Source organism: Tauraco erythrolophus, chromosome 21 (assembly GCF_009769465.1).
Source record: "Tauraco erythrolophus isolate bTauEry1 chromosome 21, bTauEry1.pri, whole genome shotgun sequence".
In the NCBI taxonomy this organism is placed as follows: domain Eukaryota; kingdom Metazoa; phylum Chordata; class Aves; order Musophagiformes; family Musophagidae; genus Tauraco; species Tauraco erythrolophus.
Window position 1 is genome coordinate 4,615,431 of NC_141485.1, and position 11,373 is coordinate 4,626,803.

Consider the following 11,373-nt stretch of genomic DNA (forward strand, 5'->3'; position numbering starts at 1 on the left):
TTCCTTTTTTTTCTTTTCTTTTTTTTTAATGCTGGGGTATGTGGGGCTGTCTCATTTAAGCTTTTTAATGCTTAATTGGAGAGATGGAAATGCTTTCTGAAAACTACAGAAGAAATGCATAATTGATTAATTGTTGAAACCTGACATTATTCTGGTTAACTTTGTGTCTGTACTTTGCTTCGTATCAACATTAACTATTACACATAGTTTTTCTCTTAGAAACCTTAAACTTTGTATCAAAGTTATCAGTAGTAAGAGTTTAAGCTGCTTGTGAACTCAATACTTAATAGAAAGTGTTTATTTGAAAGTGAGTGCTCTTGCATGAACAACAAATTTCTCTCCTTCTAAGAAACAAGGCTGTGTCAGTAAGAGTTGTGTTCTTTTTATTGGTTCCCCATTGTGTGCTTGATAGATTTTGCTCTGTTGAAAATCTCATGTGCATGCTTGGCATACAAACACGCTTTCCAGTGCTGCCAATAGTATTTTCATTTATATATTGAACTCAGCGTTATGGTTGAAATTCTTTATTCTCAAATTGGATATAATATAGGTAGTGTTGGGAGAGGGGATGTTTAGCCATTCAAAGTTGTTGTCATTCATTTTTTTAATGCATACAAATACTCAGCCTTTAAGGTTCATATGTTAAAATATGTTATTTAGCAAATCAAGTGCAGCTTTGCATTTTAAAGTACATAGATTGTGAAACTCAAAAAGTCAGTCTGCTTCCTGAAGGAAACACCTTTAAAAGAAGGCTAGCCGTGACTGTATAAGATGCTTTTACCCTGGTGTAGATCATTTTCTGACAAGACATAGATGTACATTGATCTTAGAAGACTGAGAAAGAGAAAAAAGAACATTGAAAATAGTTCAAAGTAATTACACCTTCTGCATTAGGACAAGTAGTGATCACTTGTAGTGATGATCAGTACTGGAAAACTCAATTGAATGTTGTGCTTTAATTGCAGCAACTGCTCAGCCAGGGACTGAAATATTCAATTTGCCAGCAGTCACTACCTCAGGTAAGATTTTCAGTAAAAGAAACAATATATGCTTCAGAAAAAATAAACTAATGTGGTATCTTCCATTTATATGCTTTGGGGAGTCCAGTAAATGAGGAAGATGATGAAAATGTAAATTTAACTGCTAAGATAAGAACTGCCAAATCTGAATCTGGAGTTTTACCACCGATTGACTTTACATGATTTTGGCCAGTTGCTGCCCCTTCTGGCACAGTCCTTCTGTCTTTTAAATGAAGAAAGTACTGGTCTCCATTAATTTAGGTGGAACAGAAGCTTTTGGAATAAATATTTGCCACGTATCACACTTCATAAGACAAGTTAATATATTATCATTGATGAGAGAAGTATTCTTCGGGTCTCTTCTCTTACAACTGAATAATAGCCGCAGATTTTACTTAATATGCTATCACAATCAGCATGCTCAGCTTCCTTTGCTATTAAAAAAAAAAAAAAAAACAAAAAAAAACCAAAGTAAAATCTACCCTCTTGCAAACAGTCTGACATTTAGTGACGCCACTGACGTAGCTCTTCGCTATTGGCTGGCATGTCTAACTTGTAGCCATTGTGAGCTGCTTTGGAGCATGTGGCTTTGCATTTTAAAAAAATCTTCTCTTTGGGGTTTTTTTTCCCACCTTTCTGCCTCTCCTCTAAAATCTTTTCCCATATCCCTTTGTAATTTCTCTGAGATACATTTTTTGCCTCCCCTCCCACCTTTCCTTGTATGTTTTCTTTTATCTCCCAGGTGCAGTCAGTTCTAGGGGTCATTCCTTTGCAGATCCTGCCAGTAACCTGGGTCTGGAAGACATTATTAGGAAAGCATTGATGGGAAACTTTGACGACAAGAGTGAAGAGCATGGAGTTGTAATGGCACAATCCATTGCGGTAGCAGCTGGCAGTTCCGCTGCTGCAGTAGCAGCAAGTAATGAGACACGTAGGGAAGAAGCTAATCCATCACCAAATTCAGGTGAGGTAGTGCAACTCCTAAATATTTCGTGGTCTTAAAGAAAAAAATAAATTAAGGGGTTTATTAAATTCGATGTCACTGAAAATCACTGTCTTTCCTCTGGAAAGGTGTTTCCGTTCCCTCTAGGGGTTCTGGCTTTTGTAATGGCGCAGGTGACTTCAGGAGCATTAGCTCGTATTTCCTGGAGAATGACAACACTGATGAAATGGGGAAGAGATAACAGGGTGTAGTAGGTACCTGAAGCTTCTCAGTGGGTTGATGAAAATGGATGTATAGTACATCACCTATAAAGAACACATGGGAACCAGCTTGAACTGAAAACATCTCCCTTCCTAAAAAGGGAAAGGTAACTGTTATGAGAAGAACAGGGATTTTCTAGCAGTAGTGTGTTAGAAGACTAGTCTGTACGGTCACTAATTGTAGTAAAACAGCATGCCAGAAGGTACCAGTGTGAAACTCCTGTTTGCTGCTATGTGGTGATTTATAGAAACCAACAGAGAGAGGCTAAAATGCAGTGTAACACTTTTGTAAAATCTGTCCCTTCTGTTTCCAGGAGGGGGAGTCAACAAGCAGAAACTAATTGGCAAGTCAAACAGTAGGAAGTCCAAGTCGCCTATTCCTGGACAAGGATACTTGGGAACCGAAAGACCTTCTTCGGTCTCATCTGTACATTCAGAAGGGGACTACCACAGACAGACTCCAGTGTGGGCCTGGGAAGACAGGCCTTCATCAACAGGTGAGAAATGTGTTTCTTTCGAAGTTAATTTACCAGATGTGATGTGTGTGGAAGGGTCAGAAGTAGACCTGTTGTAACACTGGTATATTGGTCAAAAGATTACAGCATCTAGATCTGCGTTACAGTATACGAGGACTTTCCGAAACAGATTTTCTGCTAGTTGTCACAACCAAACCCTGGCTGTCTTTCAGACACAGATCTCTTAGAACGGCTCATGTTTTTGACATGGGGAAACTCTCTTTGATTCAGGTTCGACACAGTTTCCTTACAACCCGTTGACGATGAGGATGCTCAGCAGTACACCGCCAACATCGATCGCGTGTGCCCCGCCGTCCATGAGCCAAGCAACCACTCACCAACAGAACAGGATATGGGAGCGAGAGCCTGCACCACTGCTTTCAGCACAATATGAGACTCTGTCTGACAGTGATGACTGAACTATGCAGATTTATTTTTTTTTTTTTAATTTGCGGGTCAAAAAAAGAAATCTATTTTTGACTTGTGCCCATAGAGACTTTCCAAGAGAGCAAGGGCCACACAATGAAGAATTGGTGGAGAGTCCGTTAAATGCCTTCTGCACAAGCCATGTGTTGGAGGATCGTTATCGAGAAGGTTGACTTACTAAAGATAAATATGTAAAGAGTTTTTAAAAATGTGGACTATTCCTGTTCTACATCTATTTGTAAAGAAAACCATAATGTCTTTAAATCATTCTTCTGTAAATAGAGAGTACTTTTTGCAGTGTTTTTTCCCTTGCTATAGTATCTGGTGTACTTATGTTCAAATCATTGCCTAAACTTTGGGGGTCATTTTGTAATTTTTTTTAAGCATTTCTCCAGTGTAGAGTACTCTTCATAACCCTAGCCTCCCTACCACCCTAGCCTAACCATAACCCTAGCCTCCCAACCAGCCTAGCATCATTGCCCGTTTCATGCCGTGCCACTTCTTGCAGGCATTGTGCTTTTATATAATTTTTTTTCCCTAGACACACTTTCTCAGTGGTGTTCAAGCTCTTGTGAAAATGTTGATTTTTAAGACTGACCCCTTAATGAATTCTGTACATTAACATAGTCCGGTTCGCTGGAATAAGATGATATATTTCTTTGAATTTTAAATTCTGCCACATTGTAAATTTTTGGTGCAGTTGGTTTTATTTAGCAGCACTGCAGAAATATTATTGCATGGGTATGTTATGGTTCATTTTTAAAAGGATAACAAAAAAAAAAAAAACAAACAGCTTCTGAGGCATACCTCACTGTTATGCACACTGGGAATTTTAACTGTGCCCCAAAAGCCTATCTTAGTGTTTTCTGTTTCTGCATTGTGTGCAGACAAAATGGGCTACTAAATTTTACTGTCATATTTAACCACAGCAAATGGCTTATCTGAACAGAAGCTCTGGGTGGGCTGATCGATCCTTTAAGCAGCAAAACCTCTACATCCCAAGTTTAAATAAAACAAAACGCTTTTATAGAATAACTGAGCAACACATGAGTCAACTACTTGGCTTCTGTTACAACCAGTTTGAAATAGGTACTGTGATTTTTACCTTCCTCCAGTCTGATTTTAAATTCTTTATGTAATAATTATTTTAAAGTCTGCATCCCCATCCAATCCCTAGCCCTATAAGCAAGCTTTTGGTGGAAGTCCTTACAGAGGCTTGGCTTAACTCCTAAAGTGTGCAATACTTGTTAGGGTGATTTTTTTTTTTTTTTCTTTTTAAATTGTAAATGGTACTAGGAGAGTCTCCTTAATCATTCATCTATCAATGCCTGCTCTGATATGCTTGTAGCTCATGTATACATACATCTGGTTAGTGATATCACAGGGTGTCCTGACATCCGTCTTCAAGAGCATCTTATTTTTGCTGCACTGACCTCAGGAAGTGAACTTAAATCTTCTGGGGTAGAAGGACTGATTTACAGATAGCACTGAGTCAGGGGGTGGCATGGTCTGTCAGATTCCAAACTGCTTTTGAATCTCGTTGATGAACAGTCTTTGCCTTGAAGTTATTTTCCAGTCAAAATATTTTTAATTTAACGCTGTATTTGCGATGTGTTGCATGGAAGGTGTAATGTAGCTGTGTAACCTTACGCCATGTAAGCTCTCCATCTTACAGAAGGACTGTAACGGTCCAGTTACAAACAGGAAGAAGTGCAGAACTATTTATCAATAGCAAATTTCCTTTGAGTGCTTTAGAGGAAAGTGTTTCTGCCCCAAGTGTGGGAAAGAAAAAAATCCAAAGGAACTCACTTGGAAACTTGACACTGTGTTGCAAATACAGAAATATTTTGCTACTTTTTTTTTTTTAATACTGCATCAGGGTAGTTCAGTTGGCAGTCTTAAACCTCCTTGCAGTCTTTCACTGAGAAAGATTTTTCCCACCTTCCCATCCTTTACCCTTCTGGCTTGAAGTACTGAGTTTTTCATCCTGTTTGTAGACCTGTGCTCTTATTTTAACTTTTTTTGTTCCCACAGCAACATGTACTGGAAAACAAGTTGATCTGCCCTTTTTGTAGATTTAAATTTGCAGTGGAGAGTTAAGTTCCATTCTGAATCTGACTTGTTCTCACTTTCTTAGCGTAACAAATACAACGTGAAAAGAGGCATGTACAGACAAAAATGTCTAACTGTACAGTAAGTAGAGCATGTTCATTGCAAAGCTTCATGTTATTGCTGCTGCAGCAGCAAGATACCCCAAGTAGGATAGTCACTTTCTCTTAAGATACAGCTTGAGTGGCATTTGCACATAAAATGTTGCTGCTTTTTCGTTTGTTACCTGAGTTCTAACTTCTCCAGTGTAAAAACTTCTCCAGAGCCTAAGTTAGGGTTTACCACAATTCCAGGGATCTTCAAGTATGGAATTACATCTGACCTGTTTCAAACAGGAAGGTGTTTGTAAGTCATGTTTACAAAGTGTAGTTTACTACAAATTTTTAACTGATTTCTAACAGCGCTTTCACAATGCTTTCATCTTGATATGTTTCGTGATTCTGATATGAAATCATTTAAGACTTGAAAAACCCATGCATCATAAAACTCAACTTTTTTTTTTTTTCCCACACAATGTCTTCAGTAGACAGTGACTTCTGGATTCAGACCAATCAATAAAGGGGATCAGTTCTCCATTTGCTTTTCTTGTGTCTCCCTCTTGTTTTGCAGCATCAGGCCATGTTCAGGAGAACATGCAAAACGCTTCCCTTAGTGGGTGCTGCAGGGTTCCCAGTTAACACTGCTGGAGTGCCCAAGGTCTGCCACTTAAAACTCAAAACTTTAAAGAAAATTGGCTCTAAGGTGTTAGAGCCTTTCTTTTAGTACAAGCGTGCCTGTAACAGCCATGATTTTACTTCCTAGCTTGCTGAGAACAAAGCTGTATATGTGACTTAAGTTTTTCCAGCTTCACTGAACATCTACTCTAGAAAACCTGCCTTCCTTCTCTTAGCTCGAAGTTAAGCAGAGCTGAAGCCACCAATGCTACTGTAAGTAAACTAAAGATGCAATTAACATTAAGGGTTGTACCAACCAGCTGAAGTTCTTACGAATGAGAGGTTAAAATAATGTTTGGTTAGTGACAGAATTAGTTCTGCTCTCCTAGCTAAACACAGATTTGGTAACTTCTGGTTTAATTCTCCTTTGCCTTTAACGTTAGGCTTCCCTGCAGGGCAGAACTGAAAAATTCTGTTGTATAAGCAGGCTGCTCATACTTAATTCACATGAAGGCATGTACATTACAAACCTGATGGTTTGTAGGTACCATCTTTTCCAACAGCAAGCCTCAGCATTCCAGCACTGACCTGTTCAAGAGAGGAGGACAGCTTTGGCACTCGGTGTGCTCTTGACTGGGGTAAGGTAGCTGAGTGTTTACTTCTGTTTTGGTAACAATCTCACCCCTCCCCTAAGAGGGCGCATTCTATCTTTGCATGCTAAATGCTTTGAAGAAAAACACTTGATCTTCAGACAACTTGTTTGAAAAGGACATGGAGCTACAGCTCTGTCGTGGTACAGGTATAGCCTGGGAAATGCTTTATTGAAGTTGATACTGAGCTGCAGCTCTGACAAACATACGTGCTAGCCAGCAGGGAAAAAGCAAGACAATTCCTGCCTGTTCTCTTTTTCATGACGTAGCTTTAATACAGCCATGTTTTGAAACTGGGTATTTCTGAACAGTCAGGAGTAGCAAAGGACTAGCCTGGTATTAATACTTGCAGTTCAGTCAAGACAAAGTTAAATCACTAGCACAGTAGGTCCCTCCAACCACAGACTACACCACAAATTCACATAGTTAAGATTTCACAACTTTATTTTGGGCTAAGTTGTTAGGCAATAGCAGCCCTTCTTGTTAAGCAGTCCTTAAACTCCTCACGCTGTTCCCCTGGAGAATTGCACCAAACTGGTCCCAGGCTGCTTGTACTGACCAACCCTTGCTGCTGTCAGCCACTTCAAGGTTGGACTCTGTGGCCAAACTTATTTGGAGCCCTTTCTCCTCTTGGCCAGCTCAGCTAGTTCTTCCTGGATATGCTGGACAGAAGCAACATCTCCTTTCTCTTGTGCCTGCTTGAGAGCTTCTTTGTACACTTCTTTTGCTTGCAGAAAGTCTTCTGTAGCAAGAGGAAAAAGTGGCATGGCTCGTCAATTACACCGCCCATTTTCAGAGTCCCTTCCTGAAGCTGACCAGGTGCAGAGGACAGGCAAAGGACTTCTTGGAACACTTCAAGCACTAGGGAGGTCCAGAAAACATCCAGCATAGGGTGCCAACTAAAAGAGCTGAACAGCAGCAATGATGACAGGACAAGGTGCTGTTTCAGCATTAAGATATTGAAACAAGCCTCAAGCATGTCTTCAGTCCCTTTGGAACCAGTTACTGTAGACACAGGACTAGGGAAATTAGATTCCCTGGCAACCTTTTGAGTCAGATGTGCCAGTACTGCATTTATCTTGGACAGGATCCTTCAGCAGCTGAATTCAATTGGAAAACAACACAGGTTGCCTACACAAAATCAGCAGACCTACTGCTTGAACTAAAAATAGTAACAAAAATAATGCTGTAGTTCAGTCCTGCAATACAGGTATCTGCAGTCAGCACAAGCGCAGTGACATAGGCTGGATATTTATTTACCTTTGTGCATCAGAATCGCTGCCAGGTTATTCAGCACCATGTGCTCCTCAGGGTGTTGGGTCTCCTTTGCCAGCTCAGCTGCCCTCTTAACATAGGAGTATGCCTCATCATAGTGCCCCTGAGCATCCAGTACAGTTGCTAAGTCATTCATCAGGACCACAGTCTGCACCAGGACAGAAAAGGAAGCCTCAGAGCAAGACTTCTGGAGCACCACATTCATACCCCTCTGACATTAGTAAAAGTAGTGCTTCCCAGAGAAGCTTTTAGTAAGAAAGTGTCTTATATTTATATATCATGCTGCCTTCTCATTCTTCCTGGCAGGAAAACAGAACCTAATTTAGTGCTGTGTACATTTGATGCCAGCAAAGCTGCTGTTAAGGCTGCCTTATTCCCTAGGAGATTAGCCTTTCTTTCCCTAGTAGTCCAACTACCATTGTACACGTCACCTGTGGATGAGTCTCTCCCTGAACATCATTTGATATCTGCAGAGCCTTCTCATACATTTTTTGGGCCACTGGGAGCTGGTTAGTGCTTAGGAGATAGCGAGCATAGGAGTCTAAACTCATCCCAAGCAAGAGACGGGTGTTGGCCTTTTCTTCAGCTGCAAATAGAGAGGAGTGGAAGTGATCACTTCTACAACATCAAGCATGAGCCTCCATCCTACAAGAGTAGGAAACTCATGCTGTGTGAGGACAACGGATTGACATGAAGATGGTGCTTAGGCAATATGGAAAGCAACATCAAGGACAGGGAAAGGGAGAAATTAATGAGAAGCCTTTGGCAGAAAAGGCAGTCCCACCTGGTAAGACATCCTCAGGCAAGTCCTTTTGCTTGGCAATCTTCTCTTCTAAGGTCAGGATGCAGAACTCATAGCCAGCCAGGGCTAATTTGTGCCTGCAAAGTGCAACAACTGAGCAAAGCAATCCTTCCCCTGAAGGGAGGGATGTTAACACCACTAATCCCTCATTCTAGGGGGCCTGTAAGACAACTCATCCCCTTCACCGGACCCTTCTTGCCCTCACTGCTCTCTCCTTGATCAGGGCCTGGACCCTTCTCTTGACCCATGGGCAAACAGATCCAAGAGATAGAGAGGACCCCCTCTCCTCCCCAGACAAGGCCACCTAAGGCAACGCATGCCAATGCTCCACTTGAAAAATGAAGCTGTAAGTTACCTGCCACCAACTGCTTCAAAAGCCTTCTCTCCTGTGAAGTGTGGATTTGAGACTAAAGAAGAAAGTCCTCTATGGCTACTTCTGTGCTAAGCTGGGCAGGTCCTAACAGCAATCACTGTGCTCCATGACAGTGGGCAGACAAGTATCATGCCTGTGGAAGCTTTATGTTGATGGTATCTTGTTACATCAAAGCTTCCTCAGCCACTCTATTTTTAAAGAGCCTCTGCTTGGCCACCACTGCCACTGTGAAGCTGAGATGAAAGCAAAAGATGCCTTTAGCAGGGAACTCACTGTTTCTGAGCAGCATAGATACTGGCCAGCTTGAGGGACATCTCAAGGATTGCATTGTCATCCTGCCAGAAGGACACACAATGCAGCTGTTACTCTTCTTGCTTCTCCCAAACAAACATTTCTTTGTCAGAGAAAAGTTTAGACCTTAAAAATCCTGTTGTCTCCAGAGCTGCCATCCATTACAGGAATTCCCTGAGACACCAGCAAGCTCCTAGCTAGTATTGCCAACTTCCAGTAGGAGGTATTACAGCACAAGAAACAGACCAGAGAGTTGTGCACCACCACTGTTTGTTAATCTTGCAGCTGAAAGCCTTTATCAGAAGAACGTACCTCCTTTGTGTCCCCTGCAAGCAAGTAGCTCATGCTTGCTTTGTAGAGCTTCTCTGCCTGAAATGAGAATTTTGAAGAGAATACTGAGGAATGATGGCACTTGAAACAAAAGATCTCTACCCTTTACAGAGACAGACTGCTGGGAGAAACCTGTCTCAGCAGGAGAGACAGGAAATTTGTGAGATTTACACTGTATGTCAAGACCAGTTAGAAATGAAAGGCTACCCAGAGCCCGATGGTACTGCCAACCTGTGGGTCCTTTCGTTCCTACTTTAGGACTGCTGTGCCAGCCATGAGTTTACCACACCTGTGTGCCTGCAGGGCTTTCCTAGATTCTCCTTGGGATACCCACCTAAACGCTTGCCTGTAGCATCTGACAGTAAGAGGGATTCCTTCCCTTGCGCACCATTTCGGAGCTCAAAATGTAACCGTGGAAGCACCTTTCTCAGCAGCCTGTGCTCCACGGGACTGCAGTCCCAAGGGAAATTATTCTGCTTTATTCTAGGAAATCTCTGCCTCTCAACTCTGGGCGCGCAGCTTGTCGCAGCATGCCGCACCTTCACCACCTTGCACAAGTTGTCGGCCTCTTAAAATTCAGAGGGGAAAAAAAACAGAGTTACTCACGTTGTCCAGCTGTCCGCGCATGAAGGCCACGTTTGCCATCTGGAAGAGACAGAGCGCTGAAGCCCCACCAAGGCTGCGGGGTCCGAGCCCCGACACCACCGCTTTTCCTTCCACCTCCGGCTGCGCCACGGCCCCGGTACGGCACTGCCCGCCCTCGACGGGAACCGCAGCCCCTCGGGGGCTCCCAGCGCGGAGCCGGGGGGCGGCGCGGCGCCCGCCGCCTCACCATGCTGTAGGTGTAGACGATGGCTCTCCCGTTCTGCGACTGGTGCGACAGCCGCAGGGCCTGGTGCAGCAGCCGCTCGGCCTCCGCCAGCTCGCCCTTCATGACGCTGAGCTGCGGAGAGGGGAGAGCCGCGGGGAGGGGGGGGGGGTCACACGCCCGGGGCCACCGTGACGGGCTCCCGGGCCCCGCCGAGGTGACACGCCGCGGCCCCACCTTGGCTCTCTTCAGCAGCAGGATAATGGCGTCCTCACCGTCCTCCTCGGCGTCCCTAGGGAAGAGGGAGAGCGCTGCGGGGCGAGGGTGACCGGTGACCGCTGCCCGCCCCGCCGGGCACGGCCGCCCGCAACCCGCCTCACCTCCCACAAAGCCCAGGGCACCCCCGACCGGCCGCGCCCACCGCCGCCGCGCCAGCCCCGTCCCGCCGCTGCCCTCCGCCCCGCCGCGCCAGGCGGCCCGAGGCGGCGGGAGCGCCGTGGGGCAGCGCCGGGCGGCCAGGCGGCACAGGGCCCGCCGCGCTGCTGCCGCCATCGCCGCGCCCCGCGGGCCCTTTAAGAGCGCGCCCGCGCCCTCGCCACGTGATGCGGGCCGGCGCGTCTCGCGGGGCAAAGGGCGCCCGGTTGCTATGGAGACGCGCCCTGACGGCTGCGCGGCCGCAGGTAGGCCCGGCCCCGGCGTCGCCGGCCCGGGATCGGCGGCTCTAAATAGCGCCGGCGCGGCCCCGCCGTGCCCAGGGTGTCCCCGGGGATCGCAGCAGCCGGGGCCTGGCAGCCGCCGGCCCTTCCCGGAGAGATCCTTCCCGGGCCCCGGGGCAGCCGGGCCGCTGAGCCGCCTGTTCCGCTGGGAGCTGCCCTGGCCCCGCGGCGGGACGCTCCAGGCCAGAGCCTCTTCCTGTCGC

The 11,373-nt window shown here is 45.1% G+C and overlaps 2 protein-coding genes across 5 annotated transcripts in view; one reads left to right on the forward strand and one right to left on the reverse strand.

The window, feature by feature from the left end:
- The window catches only part of NCOR1 (nuclear receptor corepressor 1), a 70,794-nt gene extending 66,673 nt beyond the window's left edge, over nucleotides 1-4,121 (forward strand). For 3 of the 4 annotated variants that reach the window (XM_086624647.1, XM_086624649.1, XM_086624650.1), the window contains 4 exons: nucleotides 966-1,019; nucleotides 1,762-1,983; nucleotides 2,537-2,719; nucleotides 2,969-4,121. In XM_086624647.1, coding sequence (XP_086480773.1) covers nucleotides 966-1,019; nucleotides 1,762-1,983; nucleotides 2,537-2,719; nucleotides 2,969-3,156 — 647 coding nt within the window. In that variant the 3' untranslated portion in view covers nucleotides 3,157-4,121. The remainder of the gene's footprint in view (nucleotides 1-965; nucleotides 1,020-1,761; nucleotides 1,984-2,536; nucleotides 2,720-2,968) is intronic. The other variant, XM_086624648.1, reaches the window with a different exon arrangement.
- Nucleotides 4,122-7,028: 2,907 nt separating this feature from the next.
- Nucleotides 7,029-11,006, reverse strand: TTC19 (tetratricopeptide repeat domain 19). The gene is made up of 10 exons (XM_086624541.1): nucleotides 10,835-11,006; nucleotides 10,692-10,765; nucleotides 10,479-10,589; nucleotides 10,253-10,291; nucleotides 9,629-9,685; nucleotides 9,299-9,360; nucleotides 8,635-8,729; nucleotides 8,282-8,436; nucleotides 7,836-7,998; nucleotides 7,029-7,317 (listed from the first exon to the last, which is right to left on the reverse strand). The coding sequence occupies exons 1-10, from the start codon at nucleotides 11,004-11,006 to the stop codon at nucleotides 7,184-7,186; spliced, it is 1,062 nt and encodes a 353-aa protein (XP_086480667.1). The 3' UTR covers nucleotides 7,029-7,183.
- Between the last annotated feature and the right edge of the window lie 367 nt (nucleotides 11,007-11,373).

Excerpts from the sequence above, each read along its gene's own strand:
- TTC19 (XM_086624541.1), bottom strand. The coding sequence starts at position 11,006 with ATGGCGGCAGCAGCGCGGCGGGCCCTGTGCCGCCTGGCCGCCCGGCGC. Across the intron at positions 9,686-10,252 it reads TGCGCGGACAGCTGGACAAC|GCAGAGAAGCTCTACAAAGC; the intron begins GTGAGTAACTCT and ends TTCTCATTTCAG. Across the intron at positions 7,999-8,281 it reads AGGGAGAGACTCATCCACAG|ACTGTGGTCCTGATGAATGA; the intron begins GTGACGTGTACA and ends GTCCTGGTGCAG.